Raw genomic sequence first — 23,486 nt, 5'->3', positions numbered from 1 at the left:
CTGTGTTATCATTAGTGGTATAATTTTATTTTGCAAAGAGAGAAGTGTTTCCTGTTTTATCACAGCTTTCCCTGAGGAGGGCTGCTGTATTAATTTGCTGTATTGCCTCCTGGCTGTTCCCAGGCTGTTTTTCCTCTTCATCATGGAATTTTTAATGGCCCTCATGCCTCTTGGGAAGCATGTGAGGGAGAGTTCCTCGGGGAGTGCTTCCCTTTTTTCACATGCCTATAATTACTCTCCTTTAAGAGCACAAAGAGTCTGATAATCATGCCTGGGCTCTGAAGGTTCCCTCCTGTCAGGAATCTGAGCTGAGCGACTTCCTTGCTGGACACTGCCGGCTGCACTCTGCTCAACATCCGAACATGGCCACCTCAAAAACCACATACAGCTTGGGATTTCAGAATAAGCTGAGGCCACTGGGGTATGGTGAGTGACCTCAAGTATGTAGTTTAGCATTTCACTATAAGCCAATAAATAATGAGACCTGATTTAAGGTAACACTATATGAATGTGTCATTTAGCAGGTGGAGGGGGCAGGAGGGAGACTTTTGTGGTCATTGTACCATCAATAAATTTGTAGGTTCTCTCTAGAAATACTTCAGTTTAGTGGCAGTTTTCAACCCTGACTCTGCTTGCGAGTTATCTGAGAAGCCTTAAAAAATGCATCATAGGCATAGGGAGAGGGCCTCATTGATAATGTGCTTGCTGTACGAGCTCTGGGACCAGAGTTGGATCCCTAGCACCCATTCTTTTCTTTTCCTTTCCTTTTTGTATGTCTAGAATCTCAGCATTGAGGAGGCAGAGACAAGAGGATCCTGGGGTTTGCTGGCCAGACACTCTAGCCAAATCAGGGAGCACCAGACTCGGTCTCAAAAGTTGGAAAACAATTGAGGAAGACACATAATACCAACCTCCAGTCTCCATGCTCATATATGTGTACCTGCATGCAAATGTACACACAAAAGCAAATCTGTGAACACATATATGCACACGAAAACAATAGTAATGACCATCCAAGCTGAGTCTGACCTCCACAGATCAGTCGTTGGTGTGGGGAAAGGCCCGGGCATTGACGTGATCTTAGAGCTTCTGAGGTGACTAGTAGGCAGCCAGAGTTAAGAGCTATTTCCCTGAGTCCTGGTGGTTCCATGACTGGCCCTTAGCAGGGCACCTATTGTGTAACAGGCGCAGGCTCCATGCTTTGCTTTTGTGAGCATCATTCTGTGTGGAGGCAGACCACTGGGATTCCTTAGCTCCAGAGGAACTCTTCCAGGTGAGAAAGTCGTTATCTAGCATGGCAGGCAGCACATAGTTGAAGAGCGAGGGCAGGCACAGTGTGGAGGACTGCATGAACATTTGGCTGGGAGTCTGGGTGAAATCCATACAGCTGTTTCAGTTTAGCGTTGGCATTTGCCGTAGAAGTAGTAATGTGCAGTACTCAGAACTGCTGCTACTCAAACAGCAGATGGGGTGGTTGATGTTCTGCTAGAGGCGGTGGTATTGTAGGCAAATTCACAGTGAGGCCAGAGCTGCAGGCAGCTTTCCCCAAAATGAGACTGACTGCGAGGAAAAAAACCTCACCATTGTCATCTACGGAAAACAAGTAGAGACTACCAGTTGCTGCGGCTCTCTTGTCTATGTTACTGGCTGACATTGTTAAGTGCTTTATGGCAGTCCTCAGTTTTCTCTAATTCCTCTGTCCTCCCCCTGTTTGGGGTGGTGATTTAGAAATGCCTCCATTTCCAGTTATTCTTCAAGTTCTGACATAGGAAAACTCTGTTCTAGTATCCCCCACCCCCAGTTATCCAGTTTCCTTGTGAATAAGCTTCTTAATTGGTGAAATCTTATTTTCGGCTGAGTAAGGATGGCAGGTTCCCGAGCATGTATTCATATAAAAACCACGGATTTTAACGAGAGCACAAAAGTCTCAGCGTCTCCTGTTGTCAGTGCTCATGAGATGGTGGGCGTGGGAATTAATAATGCACGGGAGACTCCAGCCAGAATCTTGGGTTTGCCTGGACAAACACTTAACCTCCTTGTTCCTCAGTGTCCACTTGTTTAAGGGAAAACTTTGCTTACTGGATTAGCAGGGATCAAAGTGAAAGGATGTATGTCAATATTCAGCAGTCTGGCAGCCAGCATTATTTTTGGGTTACTTCCCTATCCTATCCTTAGGATGATTTCAATTTTAAGACCTTTGAGCTGGCTCCAGACTTACTTACTAATGAGATGCTGTACAGATTCTTGAGGGCCTTAAATGGCCTCAAATTGACTCTAAGAAGAGGCATTTGGACAGTGCCTGGGTAGAACGAGAGAGACCTTTCTGCCCATTAGAGAGTTGGCCTATGATGGGCCTAGCTCATTGTAATTCATTTTATCCGTTCACAAGCATTGTGATCTGCATATCAGAGTTGTGTGCCCAGCTGGCTGTGCCACTTGACAAGGAGTTTCAAAGAGCAAGAAGAAGACTCAATTCATGCTATTCATTTTGACCTTTGGAGCCATAATAAACAGCCTCAGGTTTTACCCCAGGGCTTGGGGGAAGGAACCTTTTATTAGTCCTCTGTCTGTCTGGGTGCTGTGACACACAGCAGCCCCCACTCAACTCTTTAGTGCCTTGCTTTCAGCCGTGTTCAAGGAAGGGTTTTGCTGTAATGGTGTCCAGATATATCCATAGGCTGTCCATGCCTCTTGGAACCTCCTGTTGTAAAGCACACATTTCTTGAATCTTCTGCTTCTCCTGAAGGGGCTTGTTTACAGGAGCTCTTGGATGGCTGCTGTCTTACTGCCTGTGTGGAGTATGAAAGCACCTTCTGTCTGTCCTTCCGTTAATAATACACGTCTTCCCAGTGGATGCCAAGCAGTTCTGCTCCTGTGGGTGACATCCTGCCTTGACTTCACAAGGGAAGAATTTAAGGTAGTTTTAAAGCTGTGAGCCCTTCACCCCAGGCTGCTAAGGGTTAGGTTTAAGGAGGAGGTCATCAGGGAGTGGTCAGGGTCTCTTCTTGCTAGTTGAGCGCTTGTCCCTTGTATAATTGTGAAGTGCCTTTCTCCCCCTAGTGTTACGGACCTGTGCAGGTTGGTGTGGAAGGTCTTTCCCTCACTGGGTGATTAATAAATGCTAGGACCCTGAAGATAAGATCCCAGATAAGGCAGGGTTCTTTCTGCTTCTCAACATGTAATCCTCCTGTCCCTCATTTGACCCAGTGCGTGACTCATTCCTTGATTACAGTGCATTGTCTCAAAGTATTCACTCTGTTTATGAATCCCTGGGCTTCCCGCCATGCTGTGAGCTGCTAGGAACAGACTCATGGCACAGTCACCGTGGCTCTGCTCTATGTGCCTCAAGCATAAAGTTTTATACAGGACAAGCCTTCATAAATTTTTGTTGAAAAAAATTGAGGTGAATGGATTTGTAATTAAGGAGAATAATTAGGATATATGCTATGTTTGACCTTTGGTCCTTACTAACATCCATTTTTCCCTGAGGTATTACATAAGGAGAAAAATTAGCAAATAAATACCTTTTTGTTGTTGTTTTTTCATAGCTTTTAAAAACAAGCTGTTTTGAAGGTGAACTATTCCTTAGACTAGCTTGCCATTGGCAGACAAAGACTGCTTTTGCTCCCTCTGAGTGACTTTCAGTATCTTTGTTCTAAACCAGAAGCAGCCACTTGAGTTATTTTTTTTGCCAGCACTGGTTCTATTAAACATGCATGTATTTCTCTCAAAGTATTTTTTCCCCTAAAAGTACATTCCTGCCCCTGGGACATAGTAATCCGCCCAGTTTCCTAAGTAACACCGCAGTTTGGGCAGCTCACCTGATCCTTCATTCTCTGCAGTAAAAATAAAGTAGAAATGTCGTGTTTACAGGAGGATATAAAAGAGTTCTCTTTTCATTAATTGTTAATCTTCACCCATTCACCTTCACGGAGGAGAATTCAGTGGCTGCTTATGAAGGAATATATTTTTAAAGTGTATTATTATTAATAATTGTTCCCCTTCCCTACTCCTTCCCTTCTTTAAGTGTGTGTGTGTGTGTGTGTGTGTGTGTGTGTGTGTGTGTGTGTGTGTGTGTATGTGTATGTGTCTACTTGCTTGAACATTAAAGCTAGAAATTACAGTTGGTGTCTTCTTCTGCTGCTCTCCACTTTATTTATTAATTATTATTATTATTATTTGCACTTACTTGTCTGGGGTGGGAGTGGTGGGAAGCACCTGTGCCACAGCACTCATTTTAAGGTCAGAGGGCAGTTTGTGGGAGTTGGTTTTTTTCTTTTCACCACGTGGGTCCTAGGGCTCAAATCCAGGTCCTCAGGCTTGGCAGCACACACCTTTCCCACTGAGCCGTCTCGCCGACCCTCCAGTGAACTCTAGGAATTCGCTTGTCTCTCCCTCCCTAGTGCTGGTATTGCAAGTGCATGCTCTTGTGCTTGGTCTTTATGTGAGTGTTGGGGATCCAAACTCAGGTCTTCATTAATATGCAGCCTGCATGTGGCCAGCTGAACCATTTCCCCAACCCCTAACCCCCAGTCTTTGGCAAATACCATCACAGTTCGCAGTAGACTATGCCACCAGTAGGAGAAATACAGATTTCAGCATTCATACTGTGAAAGAACTGCCTGCCCCAAGTACTCACTGGCCTGTGGGTAGATAGTCCTGAGACCCAGCCAGAGGAAATGAAGCAAGAGGACAGTCAGTCTCTCTCTTTGGGTTCTTAGCTTATATACTGGGAACGATATTTTTATTATTTAAACTTATATTTATTTAACTAGCATTTAGCCTAAGTTATTTAGACCTAGCATTTAGACCTCTGTTATTGACTAGGTTATCACAGTAATCAGGTGCTATCAGAATTATCTAAGAGCACATTTCAAAATAAAATTTTTACTGATTCTGTATACTAAATACAGATCTTAGCCAGATGTGTGTTTTTAATAGAAACTTACATAATTCCAGTAACCATTTGTCATACAGTCAAGAGTGATGTTTTAACCTGGTAGACACACAGGCCTAGCTTCTGAAGAGTAGCTGGGATGATCCTTTCCCCAGTGCAGGCTATCTGTAGCCCAGGACCAATGCACATTGTTCTAGTAGACCAGGCTGGCCTCAAATTCAGAGATCTGCCTGCCTCTGCCTCCCAGGTGCAGGGATTAAGGGCGTTGTGCCACCACTGCCCAGCTGTAAATACTGTTTTTAAAGTAATGGGTGGTTTTTTTGTATTATCTTTTGAAAACAAGATTTAAAAAGTGAACCTTGCCAGGAAGAAGCCCAGAATCCCCTACACCTTCCTCTGGTTGTCCCTCTTTCCATTTCTACTGTTCTATCGAAGAACTGCTCCCAACACTTACTCTGAGAAGGAAGCTGGTCAAGTTTTGTTGTTGTTTGTTTGTTTGTTTGCTTTTTCTTATCAGAGATGGGTTTATTGGTTGAAATAAACTTTATTTTTTAAATTAAATAATTAATTAATTTCCCTCAGCCCGATTACAGTTTCCCCTCCTCCCTCCTCTCCTCCCAGTCCCTTCCCCCAAGCTCTCCCCTCCCCTAACCACTCCTCTTTTCTCTTCAGAGGTGGGCAGGCCTCCCTTGTATATCAGGCAGCCATGGCATACCAAGTTGCAGTGAGACTAGGCACCTCCTCTCCTGTTAAGGCTAGAGGAGACCACCCAGTAGGAGGGAAGGGTCCCAAAAGCAGGAAACAGAGTCAGAGACAGCCCCTGCTCCCACTGTTAGAAGTCCCACAAGAAGACCAAGCTACACAACTGTAACATGTGCAGAGGGCTTAGGTCAGTCCCACACAAGCTCTCTGGCAGTTCAGTCTCTGTGAGCCCAAGTTAGATTCTGTGGGTTTTCTTGTGGTGTCCTAGACTTCTCTGGCTCTCACAATCCTTCCTCCTCCTCTTCCACAGGATTCCCCGAGCTCTGTCTAATGTTTGGCTGTGAGTTTCTGTTGGTTGCTGGATGAAGTCCCTCTGATGACAATTGGGCTAGGCAACAATCTATGAGGATAGCAGAATGTCATTAGGAATCACTTCACTAACTTTATTTTTTTTTTTTTGTCAGTCATGTTTGCTTCTATCCTAGGGCTCTGGGCTGTCCAGCCTCTGAGTTCTGGCCCTACAGACAGTGTCAGGGGTGGGCTCCCTCCCATGGTATGAATCTTAAGCTGGGACCAATCATTGGCCACTGCCATAATTCCTGCACCACCTTTACCCCAGCATATCTTGTAAGCAAGGCAAATTAAAGGTCAAAGATTATGTGACTGGGTTGAGGGGTCACAATCCCTCCACTGAAATACTTGCCTGGTTACAGGAGATGTCTGGTTCAGGCTCTATATTTCCCATTGCTAGGCTTCTTAGCCAGGGATCACCTTTATAGATTCCTGGGAGTTTCTATTGCACTAGGTTTCTAGCTCATCCCAAAGATGCCTCTGATTCCACTTGTCTCTCCTGATACTCCCTCTCCATCTTCCCCCAACCTGATCTCCTCTGTTCCCATGCTCACACCCCCACAGCTATCCTCCCCGCTCCACCTGTGACGTCTATTCTATTTCCCCTTTACAGTGCCCTCTCTTGAGTCCTCCCTTGTTACTTAGCTTCTTTGGGTCTGTGGATTGTAGCATGGCTATCCTTTACTTTATGACTAATATCCACCTATAAGTGAGTACATACCATGTTTGTCTTTCTGGGTCTGAGTTACTTCACTCAGGATCATGTTTTCTAGTTCCATCCATTTGCCGGCAAAGTTCATGATGTCATTGTTTTTAACAACTGAGTAATACTCCAGTGTCTAAATGTACCACTTTTTTTTTTTAATCCATTCTTCAGTTGATGGACATCTAGGTTGTTTCTAGTTTCTGGCTATTAGAAATAAAGTTGCTGTGAACATAGTTGAGCAAGTGTTCTTGTGGTATAGCATCCTTTGGGTATAGGCACAGGAGTGAATAGCTGGGTCTTGAGATAGGTCAATTCCCAATTTTCTGAGAAACTGCCATATTGATTTCCAAAGTGGCTGTATAAGTTTGCATTCATTTCCACCAACAATGGAGGAGTGTTCCCTCTGCTCCACATTCTCACCAGCATGGGCTGCCACTTGTATTTTTGATCTTAGCCATTCTGACAGGCATAAGATGGAATCTCAGAGTCATTTTGATTTGTATTTTCCTGGCTAAGGATGTTGAACTTTTCTTTAAGTGTTTCTCGACCATTTGAGATTCCTGTCAAGAATTCACTGTTTAGATCCGTCCCCTGTTTTTGAATTACTGGATTTGGGCCATTGGAATTGAATTATTTGGTTTGTTGATGTCTGGTTTCTTGAGTTCTTTATATATTTTGGAAATCAATCTTCTGTGAGATGTGGGATTGGTGAAGATCTTTTCTCATTCTGTAGGCTGCCATTTTGTCCTTTTGATGGTATCCTTTGCCTAACAGAAGCTTTTCAGTTTCATGAGGTCCCATTTATTAATTGTACATCTTAGTGCCTGCGCTGTTGGTGTTCTGTTCAGGAAGTTTTCTCCCGTGCCAGTGATTTTAAGGCTATTCCCCACTTTCTCTTCTACCAGGTTCAGTGTGTCTGGTTTTATGTTGAGGTCTTTGATCCACTTGGACTTGAGTTTTGTACAGGGTGATAGGTACGGATCTGTTTGCATTCTTCTACATGCTGACATCCAGTTATACCAGCACCATTTGTTGAAGATGCTTTCTTTTTTAAAACCATTATATATTTCTGGCTTCTTTATCAAAAATCAAGTGTCCATAGGTATGAGGATTTATGTCTGGATCGTCAATTCAGTTCCATTGATCAACCTGTCTCTTCTTATGCCAATACTATGTGAATTTTATTACTATTGCTCAGTAGTACAGCTTGAAATCAGACATGATGGTGATAGCTCCAGGGTTGTTTTGGCTATCGTGGGTGTTTTGTTTTTCCATATGAAGTTGAGTATTGCTCTTTCAAGTTCTGTAAAGAATTGTGTTGGAATTTTGATGGGAATTTTGTTGAATCTTTAGATTGCTTTTGGTAAGATGGCCATTTTTACTATGTTAATCCTATAAATTCATGAACATGGGAGATCTTTCCATCTTCTAATATTTTTTCAATTTCTTTCTTCAAAGACTTGAAGTTTTTGCCAAACAGATCTTTCATTTGCTTGGTCAGAGTTACACCAAGGTATTTTATATTATTTGTGGCTATTGGGAAGGGTGTTGTTTCTTTAATTTTTTTCTCAGCCCATTTATTGTTGGGTATATAAGAGGGCTTGTTTTTTTTTTGTTTGTTTTTGTTTTTTTTTGAGTTTACTTTGAATCCAGTCACTTCACTGAAGGTGTTTATCAGCTGGCGAAGTTATCTTGTAGAATTTTTGGGGTCACTTATGCACACTATCATGTTTGTTTCTTACTAAGCTTACAGTGAAGAGAAAAGATGGCTAATACACACCTGCAGTCCCCACGGCGGACAGAGCATGACGGAGTAGGTGAAAGCATGTGCTTAGGGCCCTTGCTTGTGGAAAGGCGGGACAGATCTGTACGTGTCTCTGGATCAGGAACACAACACTATTGTGTCATTTTCTTTCCTGCCTAAGTCTTGGCATTAAAGTGTTTGTCCATCCACACAGAAGTCCAGTGTATCTTTGGTGGTCTGTCACACCAGGTGTGTGTGCAGGCGCATGTACGTGTATACATGTGGGCGCCATGAAGGTCAGAAGAGGGCACTGGATCCCCCGGAAATGGAAGCATAGGCAGGTATAAGCCATCTGATGTAGGTACTGGGAACAGAACTTTTGATTCTTTGCAAGAACAGATGCTCTTAACTCCTGAACTCCCTCTCCAGCTCCACATACTAGATTTCTTTTTTTAAAAAAATGGGTTATAGCTATTTATTTTTTTAATTGTGACAAAATATAAGTAACATAAAATTTACTATTTTTAGCTATTTTTCAGGGTTCATTCATTCTACCATTTGATTTTTAAAATTCTTATTCCTATAAGTTCTGGCTACCATATACTTAATGAGGATCATCTCTTGCCCTGTGCTGAGGCTGGTAGATCATTGGATAATTATGAAAGAAGTGTAAATATGGCCCCTGCTCTCAGGACCACTGATCTTAATCTCAAGGAGATTAAGCCTCATTAGGGAAGCATGATGTGTGTTCACCAGTCAGATAATGATTCGTGGCACGTAAGCCCTGCAGTGTTCAAGGAAAGCTTTGTGTAAAAGTGACACCCAGCTTTATCAGGGGCAGTCTGTCCAGACTGCAGAAAAGGAAGAAGTCAGGGACTGGGGAACTAAGATACTCTGTTAGCTGTGCAGTGTTAAGTCTGTCATTTTCCAGAGAATCTTGTTCTTCTAGGTTAGAGTATTTAGGTGTATTATTTGTGAAATAAGCTGAATATCCTAACAATGGAACATGTTATTGACTCGTAATTTATATTTTTGAAAGTCACAGAAACAAAATATTTAACTTGTGATATAAACACATATTAAAAATCTAGATCCGGGTTGGAGAGTTGCCTCAATGGTTAAGAACACTTGGTGTTCTTGAAGAGGACCCAGCTTTAGTCCCCACTACCCACAGAATGGCTCACAACTGTCTGTAGCTCCAGTTCCGGGGGATCCAAATCCCTTCTCCAGCATCTACAGACATCAGCACACACAGGATGTACATACATACTTGGAGACAAAACACCTATACATATAAAATAAAAATTTTTAAAATCCAGATTATCCAGTGGCAGCAGGGTTAAACTTACTATAAGTCTATGTAAATGTCCCTATTCACAGGGCATTAACCCTTTTGATGCATTATCATGTGAGAATAGGTATTTCATTAGTGAATTTAGCTCAGTTGCAATTAGAGTTTTCATGTAAAAGCATTGTATAAAAATCACGTAATGAAACACATATTTATTGAAACTTGAATGTCTGCTTCTCTGAAATCTCGTAACAAGTTGAGAGTGCCATGTATTGTATGCATAATTCTGAGTATGTGTAGAGGCTGCAATGATCAGTAGCAAAAGATGATGCCTGTTTTGTTACCGTGTATCTATAATGGGTCAAAGATTTCATCTGGACGGTCCAGTGCCTTCCAACAGTACCACACAGTAAACATCGTCTTCTTCTTCTTTCTCCTCTCATTTCTGCAGGCAGGCAAAGGTACACTGGGGACCACCATGTTCACGTGACATTAAGAGGAAGCGGAAACCTGTGGCCTCAGCATCTTTATCTAGCTCTAGTACAGGTATATACAGTTATCATTCATGGAGCACCTGTTGTGTACTAAACACTAGAGACGTGTTTTATATACCATCCCATGGAATCTTGGTGATAAGGATCTTCATTCCTATTTTACATGAGAAAATTGAGATGCTGAGAAGTAGTTGTCCTAGTTCTCTCTGACAGTGGAGTCTGCTTTTTCATCCTGTCACTTGGCTTTGCATATCCTCTGTCAGCTGTTCTCAGTCATTTGGACCTTTGTTGTAGCCCAGACAGGAGGTGAAGTCCATGCTGATGAACATCCAGCTGGATAGCAGCTAATCAGTGCAGTGGTTACCTGGGTCCATTTACCATCTCCTTTAAAAAATAATTTGTATGGACTAGAGGTGGTGGCACACGCCTTCAATCCCAACACAAGGGTTAGCAGAGGCGGGTGGCTCTCTTTGAGTTCAAGGTCAATCTGGTCTACAGAGTGAGTTCCAGGACAGCCAGAGCTACACAGAAATCCTGTCTCAAAAAACAAAACAAAAGGTAAATGAATAAAAATAGAATAATAATTTTTATTTTATTTTACATATATGAGTGTTTGCCTACATGTATATCTGTATACCATGTGTGTGCCTGGTGCCCATGGAGGCCAGAAAAAGGTATTGATTTTCTAGGACTATAGTTATTAACAATTATAAGCCATCGTGTGGGTTGCCGGAAATAGAACCTGGGTCCTCTGGAAGAGCACTGACTCATCTCTCCAGCCCCCGTTTACTCCTCCTTCCCTCTTTCTCTCCCTCTCTTCCTTTCTCCCTCCCTCCTTCCCTCCCGCCCTGGTTATTTTGAGATAAGGTCTCATTATATAGCTCTGGCTGTCCTGAAACTCAGTATGTAGATAGATTACAGACCAGACTGGGCTTCAACACACAGAGATCCATCCACCTCCGCCTACTAAGTGCTGGGATTAAAGGCATGCATCACTACACCTGGCTCTGTTTACTTTCTTAATTGATTTATACAACACAGTGTATTCTCACTAGTTATATAAAATAGCGTGTCCACTTTTACTCATCATGAAATGTCTAATTAAAAACATTTTCAGGTTAAACTTTTTTAGTTTCTATATAAAATTTATGCCAGTTGGTAGAAGCTTAAATAATGGCTATCTTTGGTAGGAGAGTGACCAAGAAAAGATGAGAAAAATCTGGGGCATTGGAAATGTTCTACGTTACAAGCCAGGTAGGGATGACATGAGTGTTTATCTATGTAAAAGGTTTTAAGCTGTACACTTAAGATACAGGTATTTTATTACACATGCTATCAGAGATATTATATATCAAGGCTATTGTAAATTACTTTCCTTAGATAAACTATAGATTGACCATCTCTAATTAAAAATCTAAAATCAGAATCAATTCAAAATGTGAAACTTTTGAACACTGACATGCACGTGTAAGTAGAATTCTCTACCTGACTTTGTATGACAAGTTGCAGTTAGAAGCAAGCACAGTGTAATAGCATATGGCTGGCCTTTCAGCTGGGAGTGTAAGATATTGTGAAACAAACAGATCTAAACCCAAAGCATTTCTGGACCCAAACATCCTGGCTAAAGCTTACTTACTCTGTGCTACATATTACATATTTCAGGTTAGCTGTTAGCCGAGTGAAGATAGAGAACAGACAAGTATGGACTCCACCCCTTACCTTCCCTGAGTGGCTTTTCAAATACTCTGAAATGGACCTCTTTGAACTTCTGTCTGAGGTGACTGCTAATTGGTGGCTCATCCTGAATAATCTTAATCACAGACCTAATGATTATTGTGAATTGTTATAGTGGTTTCCATCTGCACAGGCCCTGAGTGAGGTACTTTGCATACAGTTGTTCGTTTAACCTTGGCCCCAGCTCTTCAGGATAGATACAGTTCTTATTCCCACTGATACATGAGCAAACTGAGGTGTAAGTCACCTTCTGAAGTCAAGTGTTAGTTACAGGGTCAGGTCAGATGTTTCCCTGATGCTCTGGATCTGCCCTTTGAACTCCCAGGTGTCCTTTGTATGTACGGTAGGATTGATTATTCCAGACTGTGAAACTCAGCTCCTCAGCCAGTCTGTGCTACTGAAAGAATTAAACTGAAACCTTTTCTCTCAGCGTTTGTTCTTCTTTTCCCTCTCCCTGGTTCTATTTTGTGCTTTTAATTTTTTTTTTCCAGTTCTAGGGATCAAACCTAGCCCTCGTGTCTATAGGCAAATGGTCTGCTGCTGAGCTACTACCCCAGCCCCGCTTTAATGCTTTATGAGGACAGAACCATGGGAAGAGTTGATTGCACATTCAAAGCAGGAAGTGTATTTAGTGTATCGAAGAAGACACTAGCTGTAAGTGGTTCCCACGGGAGCCCACTCCTCTCCTCACTTGTTGACTGAGCCCTGCTTCACTGAGCACTTTCTTTTTTTTCTACTCACAACCTGAGTGCCCCGTGGAGGTGAAGGACACAGCCTAAGCCTGCGCCATCAGTCAGGAGAACAAATGGGCTTGCTCTGCCTACCATCGGGCCATCTCCGATTCCACCTCTTTTATAGAAATGAGTGATGAAGAGAGGTGCGGCCCGCTTTGCCGCTGTATTAATACACATCAGGGGCCAGCTCCTGGCACTAAATCACACAACTGCATACATCTGTTATCAGCTCTTCACCAGTGTGATGAACAAGACTGCAGATAGAGGCTTCCTTGTGTCATTCTTTATAGGATTTTCCTAAAAGAATAAATAGCTCAGATCTCTGCCAACACTCTCCCCTGTCACTGTGATGAATTCAGCTTCTTTCTTAAGCATGCAGCTACAAATCTCTGCCCTTCCCCCACCGCTAGAAAGTTTGGAGTTGAAATTGACTGAATTTAAAGATCTTAGTAAGACTAGAGGAGCGAAGAAAGGAAGAGACGCAGGTCTTCCTTGTTTTGTTTGTTTGTTTGAACAGTACAAAGGGCTGGGGAAAGGTCATTAAGTAGAACCTTTTTGAACTGTAGCACTGTTATTTTCTTGTTTTTGTCTCTGTTCCCTTCCTTCCCTGGCTTTATAGCATGTGGAGGTTTAGTGCACAGTGCTGTTCCCTGGATCCAAGGGAGCAAGTGTGCGGACCTTTTCGAAGACAGGAGTTTGCCAGCAAGCCTATACCACATACTGAAGCAAACTAGCTGTATTAGGATCTTAAAGAATGTTACTCTGTGTGTGTGTGTGTGTGTGTGTGTGTGTGTGTGTGTGTGTGTGTGTGTGTGTGTGTCTGCTTTCTTCAAGACTTGGGACTAAGTGGCTATAAGAAATGAAAGGCACTCAGGCTTACATTGAACCAGTGTCCTTGAAGTGATTTTCTTCCTCAGAGCCTTGATATTCCACCCCTCCTTCTGAAGGTAAACCTGGTTAGATTAGGGGCACTGGGGCCTCTGGAGAGTCTGTTCAGAGCCTGCATAGTTGGGCTGTTCCTAAAGCATTTCCCCAGCCTGGGGTTCCTTCCGACCGGCATTCAGAAGCTGTGTTGTGACACATGCTTTCTGAGCACCGAGCCAGCCATGTGTCCAGAAGGGTCCGAATTTTTAATCTGTTGTTCACTGCGGTCTCCCAGCATCTAAACAGACACCCAACACTAGAGCAGACACACTTCTGTTTTTGTTTTCATTAGCGTTTATGAGACTAATGGTTGTCACTATGACACCCCGTACACGTAGATAATATACTCTGATCATCCTCGATCTCCTATTATCATATACTGCTCTCCTCTCCCACTATTGCCCTCCTTTACCTCCAAGCACTCCCTTGACTTTTATAGGTTGTTTTCTTAGTCATTACTGTAGCATGTATAAAATACCTGTAATTGTGTATAACCTATTGAGTCCATTTAGAGTTGCTCAGATGTACCAGCTTTAGGACTGATCGCTTGGTATTGGATAACCACTTAAGGGTCTCGTCCCTGGGGGAGGCTGACTGGCCCTCTTTCAGCAGTCGTTCATTTTCTGTAGCTCCTCATCTAGGCTTGGGGCCTTGGTCTGACTTCCTCTGCCCATGTTGGCATGCCAGCTGGTGTTGTCACTGTTCCGGTCTTGTTTAGGCAGCCATGTTGTTGATATTTATGGGTGCAGCTTCCTTCTCTTCTACAGAAGATGTAATCTCACAGCAGATATCCTGCTCCTCTAGCCCGTGCTGTCCTCCTCACTTCCGATAGTCTTCTTGATAGTCTCGAAGCCTTCGATGTAGGGTTATGTTGTACACAGTGACCACTACAAGGTGTCTCCAGCAATGCAGTAATGGTGCTTCTATCCTGGGAATAACCAACCGCTGTCTGATTGGTCTCAAGGCCTGGCCAATAGGAAGGAATCCATGCCTGGTCCTCTAAACCTAGACAACTACATGGATGGTGAGGCCAAGAACCTAGAACAAACCTGCTGCCGCCACTTCCTTAAACCGGTAGCATCTCTAACTGCATCTTAATACTTAGGCTTCTAGCCACAGAGAAGTGTGGCTCCCACCCGTTAGCAGTAAGGCTGTGTTTTTCAGTAGATGGAGACCAGTACAGTTTGTCAAAACTAACTGATGAGAATGTGAGAGAGCTGACCATGGGGTGCCTAGCTCCAATAGATTAAATTAATATTACCTTAAAGTCGAAACTGTTCTCCATATTATTCTAACCCCTTGGAAAACACCTAATTGCTACAAAGAATATTGATAGTAGAGACGTTGGTGTAAAGAAAGACAATGCAGCTAGCAAGAAACCTTCCCCTCTGCTCAGCAGTAACAGCTTTCCTACTTTTTGTTTGGTTTTAATCGTCACTTTTTTTTAAAGTAGTTTTAATAGATGATGTATCTCTAAAGAATACGTTGTCTGTGTTTTAGTGTTTCTGAACCTTACACAAAAGAATTCATATTTTACAGGTTTCAACCAGTTCTGTTCCTGAGATTCGTGGATGTTTTTTTGTGCAAAATCCCTTTGTTTCTGACGGCCACACATGATATCCCATTGTATGAGGAGGCCTGGCCACAGCTCAGTGATCGGGATTGGATTGGATTGCATCCTGTTTACACCATTGTGAAAAGCACTGTATTCTGGGCGAGGATGGTGCAGCATTTTTCTGGGTTACTTCACACTCATTTGATGGTGGTCTCAGAGACCAGGCCTTGGCAAAGACATGATTGGAACCCTTGAACATTTCTGGTGAAATGTAAAATTGTATGTCCTTTAGAATACATGGCAGTTTCTCAAGCCAACCATTATAAAAAGGCCATGATATCTGCCAACTCTGCTCCTGGTTATTTCACCTAAAGAATTAAAAGCAGAAATTTGAAAAGATTTAAAATTATTATGATTTTATGTGCATAGCTGTTTTGCTTGCATGTATGTCTATGTGCCATGCGCATGCAGTGCCCCCAGGAGCCAGAAGGTGTTGGATAACTCTGGAACCAGAGTTAATTAAGGTTGTACTTCCACATGGGGGCTGGGGATTGAACCCAAGCTCTCTGCAAAAGCAGCCAGTTCTCTTAACTGCTGAGCCATCTCTCCAGCCCCTAATGCAGAGATTTTCCTATACTGATGTGCACAGCAGCAGTGGTCACAGTAGAACAGCCCGGATGTCCATGGCCAGGCGAGTGAGCAACAAAATATGGTTCTCTCCCACATGGAGTGTCACTCAACTGAACGTTCGGCACTCAGAATCTTGCTGTCTCAGATGAAGACACAGTGAGCGAGGCCAGCCAGCCACAGGAGAACAAACTGGATGATTCCATTTTACTGAGCTCCCTGGAATAGTAAAGTAATGAAAACAGAAGGCAGAGAGGTCCTCCCAAGGTTGGGAGGAGAAGGGGTGGAGTTAGTGCACAGAGCTTCCCCTGGAGACGGCACAGCCTTCCACCTCGCCACTGTGCCTCGTGCTCTTGAACAGTGCATTTGCAAAGGCGTGGACATTGAGCATCCTAGAAAACCACAGCAAACAGTTTCTCAAGGGTAGACTCGCCGCTGAGGTTTTCTGACTGTAGTAAAGACAGGTATAGTTCTGTGAAGTCCTTTCAGTTCAACTTGAAGGAGTACATGTGTGGGAGTGTGCGCAGGTTCAAGTCTTTCAGTTCAACTTGAAGGAGTACATGTGTGGGAGTGTGCGCAGGTCTTGTCAGATATGTGTCGTGCTGCTGTGGTTGAGATGCCAAAACATTTGAAAGCTACTGTTTTAAGAAACTTAGAAGCTGTGGTAGAGTCATGTTTTTCAAGATTTTTTTAATGTTAATTTACAGTACTTGAGTATATTTGTGGATTCAAGATAAGATAGGATAAGAGTGCCTTTTTGTTTCCTGTGAGGTAGTTTTTGTTTGTTTAATACTGAGCAAAAGCAGTACTGGTTATGGCCTGCTAAATTTGTTTTTGTGACCCAGTCACTATTAGAAAAATACTAAGGCTATATTATTGTGTAGAATTGCTGGATGCAAAAGAACAATCTAAAATGTGCTGTATTTCACTATATCCCCGTCTATTTTTATCCTTGGCAGAGGAAATGGTGGTGAGGGTGGTTTGTCCTGATCCACTCAGGGGAATATGGAAAGGTGAAAAAAGTGTTTGATGGCACCATGGTGGGATGCTATTGGCATTCCGTGGACAGGGTTCAGGATGCTGAGTGTTCTGAGTACCCAACACAGCTCTGCACCATCATTGATTATCCAGTCCAGAGTGTCTTAAGAAACTTCATTAAAATACCATGCCTGATGCTGTTTATCGTCTATCATTTTCCTTGTTGTATTTACTTATAGCACCAGCATGTGGAAGGTCAAGTGGAGCCCAATATTTGAGCTTGAATTGCTCCTTTTGATCTCTGTAGTTTAGTTTCCTGATCCATAAAATGGGCATGACAGTGCCTACTTCGAAGGGTTGTTATTAAGAAATATAATCATGTAGGTATAAGGGCACAGCGCTCGGGGGCTAAGGCAAGAAGACCATGAGTTCGAAGCCAGCTTGATCTATATTGTAAGACCTTATTTTTTTTTTTTTTTTTGGTTTTTCGAGACAGGGTTTCTCTGTGTAGCTTTGCGCCTTTCCTGGAACTCGCTTTGGAGACCAGGCTGGCCTCGAACTCACAGAGATCCGCCTGGCTCTGCCTCCCGAGTGCTGGGATTAAAGGCGTGCGCCACCACTGCCCGGCATAAGACCTTATTTTTAAAAGGAAAACACACACATATATGGGGAAGGTATAGAAAAGGGAAAGGAAAGAGTCGGGTAGGGAGTCCTGAGTATGCCATGCCTAGCAGCACAGTGCCTAGCCCATGTGTGTTCCATGAGTGAAGTGTTTCGGTTTTTCCTATATCTCTTCCATTGAATATTCCTAAAAAAATGATTCGTAAATTTCATTTCTTGTTTGTGTTTTGTTTTTTGAGACAGAGTTTCTATGTAGCTTTGGAGCCTGTCCTGTCAGTCTGTAGATCAGGCTGCCCTCGAACTCACAGAGATCTGCTTATTTCTGCCTCCTGAGTGCTGGGATTAAAGGCGTGCCCCCCCTCATCGCCTTTTTTTTTTTTAAATGAAGAAAATAGTAAACCTTATGAAACCGCTGTGGTGAATAGGGCATGAAATATAAAGATTAAGAAATGTATTTCTAGTGCCTCTTATCCTAACTTCTTACACTAACTCATCTCCCCATCTTTCTTCTTTTGTGAAACACAGTGCTCCCAGATGTGCTGGAGCCAGCCACCCCAGGCCCGAAGCCTCCCCACTCCGAGTGGTTGGACAGGACCTGTGCAGCAGAGAAAGCCACTGCCCCAGCTCCAGCCACGTTTTTCAAAATGCCACATGAAAAGAGTCCTGGATGCAGCTAGAGCCCAATACCTGATGGGTGTTGAAACTTTGTATTGTACAGTCTGGGTGTCCTAACTGGCATTCCTGGTCCTTGCACCACCAGGACCGACTCCTCTTCTTTTTTGTAAAGTATCAGGGCAGCAGTTTTCTTTCAAGGGGGTGGGGCGTCTTCTCTGTATTCCTTGCTCCGTTGTTAGCCCGCTGCTCCCTCCAGCTGCCTTCCTAGAGCTGGTACCCCTTGGCAGCTCTTCTCTGTTCCTGGAAAACTAGTAACAGCTTTTGCATACCTTCTGTGTAGAGCTTTTAATATCACCGATGAAGTCCCAAATTCAGAGCCAGTTCCAAACACATTCCTGGACGGAGTTGTGTCTATGCAGTGAGGCTCGCTTGCCATCGAGCCTTTATTCACTCTGTGCCAGTAAGATCCACCAGCCCAGAAGAGACCTCAGCAGTATGGGTTGGGAACTTCTTCCACTTGGCCTGCACGTGGACTGAGGGGATCACCAGCAGCTGCACTGTACTTGACGCCATCTTCATGGTCTGTGTTCTGCTGACCGAGGGCACATCTAAGCACCGAAGTGGTGTACTCAAGTGGGGGTGGTGGTTAGGTGCGCAGCAGAATAGTCAGTGGATAGTGTTTGCTCTAGCATTTCTGATCCTGGTCTAAGGCTTTATATCCTAAGTGAGACTTCACTGTTAGTGTGCTATAGATCAGTAGCCAGTGATGAGCAAAGACTCAGGCTGTTATCTGGTACGATAATGGCTGCTTGGGGCCATACTTTGGGAAGGAAAAATGTCTTTTTGACATGCCTCTGTGTGGCGTGTTTATGACTGCTCAGCTGCATGTAGAGTTGTATATACGGTTGTGCCTGAAGTGGGATGCTACTTTGTCAAAGTGAGGAATATGGGACTGCCTGGAGCTGCTGGGGAAAGGCCACGCTTCCCTCAAGTATTCTTAAGAGCGCCTGTCATCCAGGGCCTGCTTCTTTTGTATCCATGAGTGCTTTTACTCTCAAGTACACAGGAGCTGTTTGCTCCGTGCTCACTGCTGTGGTCATGTGGGACAGAACACCTCTCCTTAGACAGGTGCCAGGCGGTCCAGTGCCTCCCTTTCCCAGTGTAATTGTCCCTCCCACACAGTGTAATTAATGTGAGGGGGGCAGGTGGGCGGAGCGTGAGTCTCTTTGGAAAGGGGACCTGGAGCTCAGTTCTTACAGACTCTGTGGAAGGCTGACACTAAAGCCTCCAGTCCCCCAGAGTCACCTGGTTCTTTTAAGGAGTCACTGTCCTGTGGGTGTTACAGCTGCGTCCACAGAAGATAGGGGATGTGGCACTGTGTCATGGCGCGGTGATGAAGTGGGCTGTGTCGTACATTCTCCCCTAGTTCCCGCAGTGGCCTGTGGAACACATTCCTAACATTCTGGCTTGGGTGAAGGGAGAGCTCTACTGATGACATTTTGAAAATGTTTCCAAACTGCTGCCTGCAGACACTGAGCTGACGACGGCTTGTGAGACCCCCACAATTGGGTACAAAGGTATTTCCGGAGCTCTCCTTTGTGGGGCATTGACAGGTCCGTCTGCTTTTCTACCTGGGGTTAAAGTAGTTTATATATCCGTCTTTATTTACACTTTGAATATCTCTCTGAAGCCATGCCAATTTTCAGAGCTGAAGGCAGACTTGCATATGTACTCAGGCACATGGGTAAGCCAAACAAATGATAGACTTTCATGCTATTCTGCCCTGGGTTATATAATCTGTGTTTCTCATTGGTATCCCTAGTCAGGCTTGAGGCGCACATCTATGAAGTTTTTCATGAGTGTTTACCATCTTTCTTGGTCATGCATTTCTACACATTTCTGAATACTTTTGACAGGGATCACCCAAGATTGTAGTATTTACCTATAATGAATGAGAATAAAGTTATTTACCTGAGAAAATAGAATATTAAGCACACAAATGCTTTCTAATACAGGGTTGTAAATTATGCTCATTTTAAGGTGTAAATGCATGCTTAGGGAAGCCATTTATTCTGCTTATTTCTCTGTCAACCAGCTTCAGGGGCTAACTTTAGTATCAGCTGTATTTTAAACCTTACATTTAAAATTTTTTATGACACAGTGGATAATGTCATAAATTAAGGTCTGCTTCTCAAGGATGATGTGGTTTTGTTGTCAGTATTGAAGATCACCAGACAGACTTAAAGATGACCATTGATTGAGTTCATGCATTGGATATCAGAAGTTAATGAAGCCAAGTGCCACAGTTCTGAATTCTAGGTCCTGATATATCGTTATGGACTACACAGATGTTTCTCTGAATTTTACTGTTGTATTTTTTCTATAACGGACAAAAGTCATATTTTCTACTTGCATGAAGTCCATTCAAAAGTTGTTAGCTTTGCCGAGGAATTTGAGGGTATTTGAGATTATTTTTACATGCAGCATTTAAAGGAAGAACTTCATTTGTATGAAAATCCCTGGATAGCTCTTTGGTCAGAGCTGCTGAGAAGAGGAATTAGTGCTGTTCATGTTGTGCTGCGTTTGGAGGGGCAGAATATAGTTTTTCCGAGTGGCATGTGGTTGGGCCTTGAGTTCTTTAGAAATCAGTTGCAATAAGAGATTATGGATGACATCGGCTCCTAAACAAGAGCAGCAGATGACCTGAGGTGAATAAAGCATCTCAATCTGTGGTGCTTATGAATGAGATCCTTTTTAAGTAAAATTCATTGTGAATAAAGAGTAATTATCAGTCCTCAAAAGATTGATTAAGCTTTGCATTTGGGGATGAGAGACACTAAGCATATCCATCCATCTATATCTATCTACCTATCTACCTATCATCTGTCTATCGATCTATCATTCATCTATTAATCTATCATCTATCTATATCTACCTGTCTAGCCATCTAAAATTTCCTTCCATGGTCTAGGAAGTTCTGTGTTAACCTGAGCCACTGAGAACTGAGAGTTAATAGGTACCAGGAGGAGCTGCCAGGCCGCCATCATCATGGCTGATGCAGTTGGTTCTTGGGCTCTAGATAAAGGGTTATGGGGATGCGTGGCTCATTTAAGGTCTTTATTCTAGTTTAGCATCATTGCTGTGGTTCTGGGCTATGTGCTTTTATCTCTCCCCTTCCTGGCAAAATGCCTTGGGTATACCTCAGCAGCAGAAGCTGTATTTTAAATCAGTTTCAAGGAAAAGCCTTACACATTTTTTAGCATAATGATGTACATTTTAATATATAGTTGAGAAAAAAATGAAAAACTTGAAAGAACAAATACCTTAAGTACATCGCAGGCATGTAATAAACATCTATGGAGGTTGGTAGTCTCAGTACCTGAGTCCACCCACATCCTCATGTCTGCTTTACACCCAGCTAACTGGCTGTGAAGGCTTGGGATCAACAGTTACATCCCACTGGCATTTCAGAATATGGTAAGCTCATTTGAAGCTTTCGAAAGAAAGGGACATTGTTAAAGATGATTTTATTCAGAGTAACTAAGATGGGTCCTGACTTACTGCCAAAGCCCACAAACCCAAGTTCTTCCTTGCAGAGAAGTTCTGAGCACTGTCTAATGTGTTTCCCTAGACTACTCTGTATGTGTGCTTGGCTTAGCTCTCGGTTGTTACCAACTTTTAAAACACTACACAACTTCTCTTTCCTTTTTTTGGTTTTTTGAGACAGGGTTTCTCTGTGTAGCTTTGGAGCCTGTCCTGGAACTCGCTCTGTAGACCAGGCTGGCCTTGATCTCACAGAGATCTGCCTGCCTCTGCTAGGATTAAAGGCATGCACCACCACCTTTTCCTATCTTAAAGACCAATTAAAACCACCTATTGCCAAACAAGCCAGCATTTCTAAATAACTAGCAAAAGTCTCCTGATAGTGTTGGGCTGGGTGGCACACACCTTTAGTCCCAGTATTAGAGAGGCAGAGGCAGGTGGATCTAGTTCAGGGCTAGCCTGATCAACGTAGTGAATTCTAAGACAGCCAGGGCTACACAGAGAAACCCTTTCTCAAAAAAAAAGTCTTTACGGTGGCTCATGCCAGTGATCCCAGAATCGCCAGGCAGAGGCAGGAGGATTCTAGGCTGACCTGAACTACATCAAGATTTTGTCTTTAACAAACAATTTGAAAAGCTTCCTATGGTTCCAATAATGCAAATGTTTTCTTTCTCTGAAAGGTAGTTCTGATCCTTGTAGAATCTTCAAATGTTTAAAATTGAAGAATGAAAGAAGATAATCTTAAAATAGCTTCTGGGTAGTTTTGTTCACTACAAACTGATGCCACTCTGTTGTAGTAACAATTTATACTACCAGGTATCTCTGCCAGTTCCCCCTTTCTGTTAGCAGTTTTTGCAAAGCTGCCATTCCAAATCCTGGTAACCTCAGCCTCTCAGCAACTAATCATGCTCTCCCACCCATGACCTACTCAGCAGAGTATCCTCCCTCCCAACCACACTTCCTCTTACGAATACCTGTCTTGCCCAGGTCTGTTGCCCTCAGCCCTTGTGATTCGTACTCTGCTCGGGCTAGCTATATATAGCCTTTTATCATAGACATTTTTGCATTTTAATATGCTCAGAAACTTTTCCCCTTCAAACAAAATACCGTTGCTTGACTCTGGACCCCTGCCGACCACTGAAGGTTGCCTCCCACTCTATCTTTGACTTCTCTTTTTCATTGAAGCGGGGTTTTTTAACCCTGGACGTACATGTGGACTAACTGGAAGTTTTAAAAGGCATTTGTCACCAAGCCTGATGTCTTGAGTTCTGTCCCGGGGACTCAAATGCTAGAAGAGAATCAACCCTCACAATGTTGTCTGTCCTCTGTCCTAATCAGATTGCCATGGCACATATGTGCACAATAAATATGATTTTCTTTTCATTAAAGGCAAAACAGTTCTCAAATGAATTTTAGGGCAAATCCATCCTGTATTTACTATCTCATATCTATGCATAATTGGGTGTACATATGATTAAAACCAGATGCATTATAGGAAGGGACATATGCAGTAAATGATTATGTGACGAGCTAATCTATCAATCAAAGCACTGTTGCCAGTAATATGTTTTCTCTGCCATTGTATCTTCTAACTAATAACTCTATATATGAAAGGTATCGATTTTGTATGCTAATTCTATTTCCTGCTACTGTCTTGTTCTGCTTGTGAGAGTTCATTTTACCATGAATCCACTGGAGTAAAAAGAATCTTCTAAATGCACGGGGGGGGGGGGGGGGTGGGGGGGGCGCTTGAATAGAAAGCAGAGTCCACAGCGGTTAAAGTTGTGTGTTCGAGAGAGAGAGAGAGAGAGAGAGAGAGAGAGAGAGAGAGAGAGAGAAAGAGAGAAAGAGTGAGAGTGTGTGTTTCTTCCATGAGAGGCAAATAAGACAATGCCATCTTTCACCCTAAAAGTATCCGCTAAGCCCCAGTGAGCTTCTGGCATGAAGACTGAGGTGAGCACTTGAGGTCA

The 23,486-nt window shown here is 43.1% G+C and overlaps 1 protein-coding gene across 6 annotated transcripts in view; it reads left to right on the top strand.

Annotated features, from left to right (window-relative positions):
- The window catches only part of Gpatch2l (G-patch domain containing 2 like), a 52,855-nt gene extending 29,687 nt beyond the window's left edge, over positions 1 to 23,168 (top strand). For 4 of the 6 annotated variants that reach the window (XM_052739229.1, XM_052739228.1, XM_052739233.1 and 1 more), the window contains exons 9-10: positions 10,143 to 10,237; positions 17,884 to 23,168. In XM_052739229.1, the coding sequence (XP_052595189.1) occupies positions 10,143 to 10,237; positions 17,884 to 18,035 (247 nt within the window). In that variant the 3' untranslated portion in view covers positions 18,036 to 23,168. The remainder of the gene's footprint in view (positions 1 to 10,142; positions 10,238 to 17,883) is intronic. The other 2 variants (XM_052739234.1, XM_052739235.1) reach the window with 1 other exon arrangement.
- Positions 23,169 to 23,486: the final 318 nt, after the last annotated feature.

Source organism: Peromyscus californicus, unplaced genomic scaffold (assembly GCF_007827085.1).
Source record: "Peromyscus californicus insignis strain IS unplaced genomic scaffold, ASM782708v3 Scaffold_15__1_contigs__length_86483966, whole genome shotgun sequence".
Taxonomy (NCBI): Eukaryota; Metazoa; Chordata; class Mammalia; order Rodentia; family Cricetidae; genus Peromyscus; species Peromyscus californicus.
This window is presented reverse-complemented; position numbering and strand designations above follow the sequence as displayed.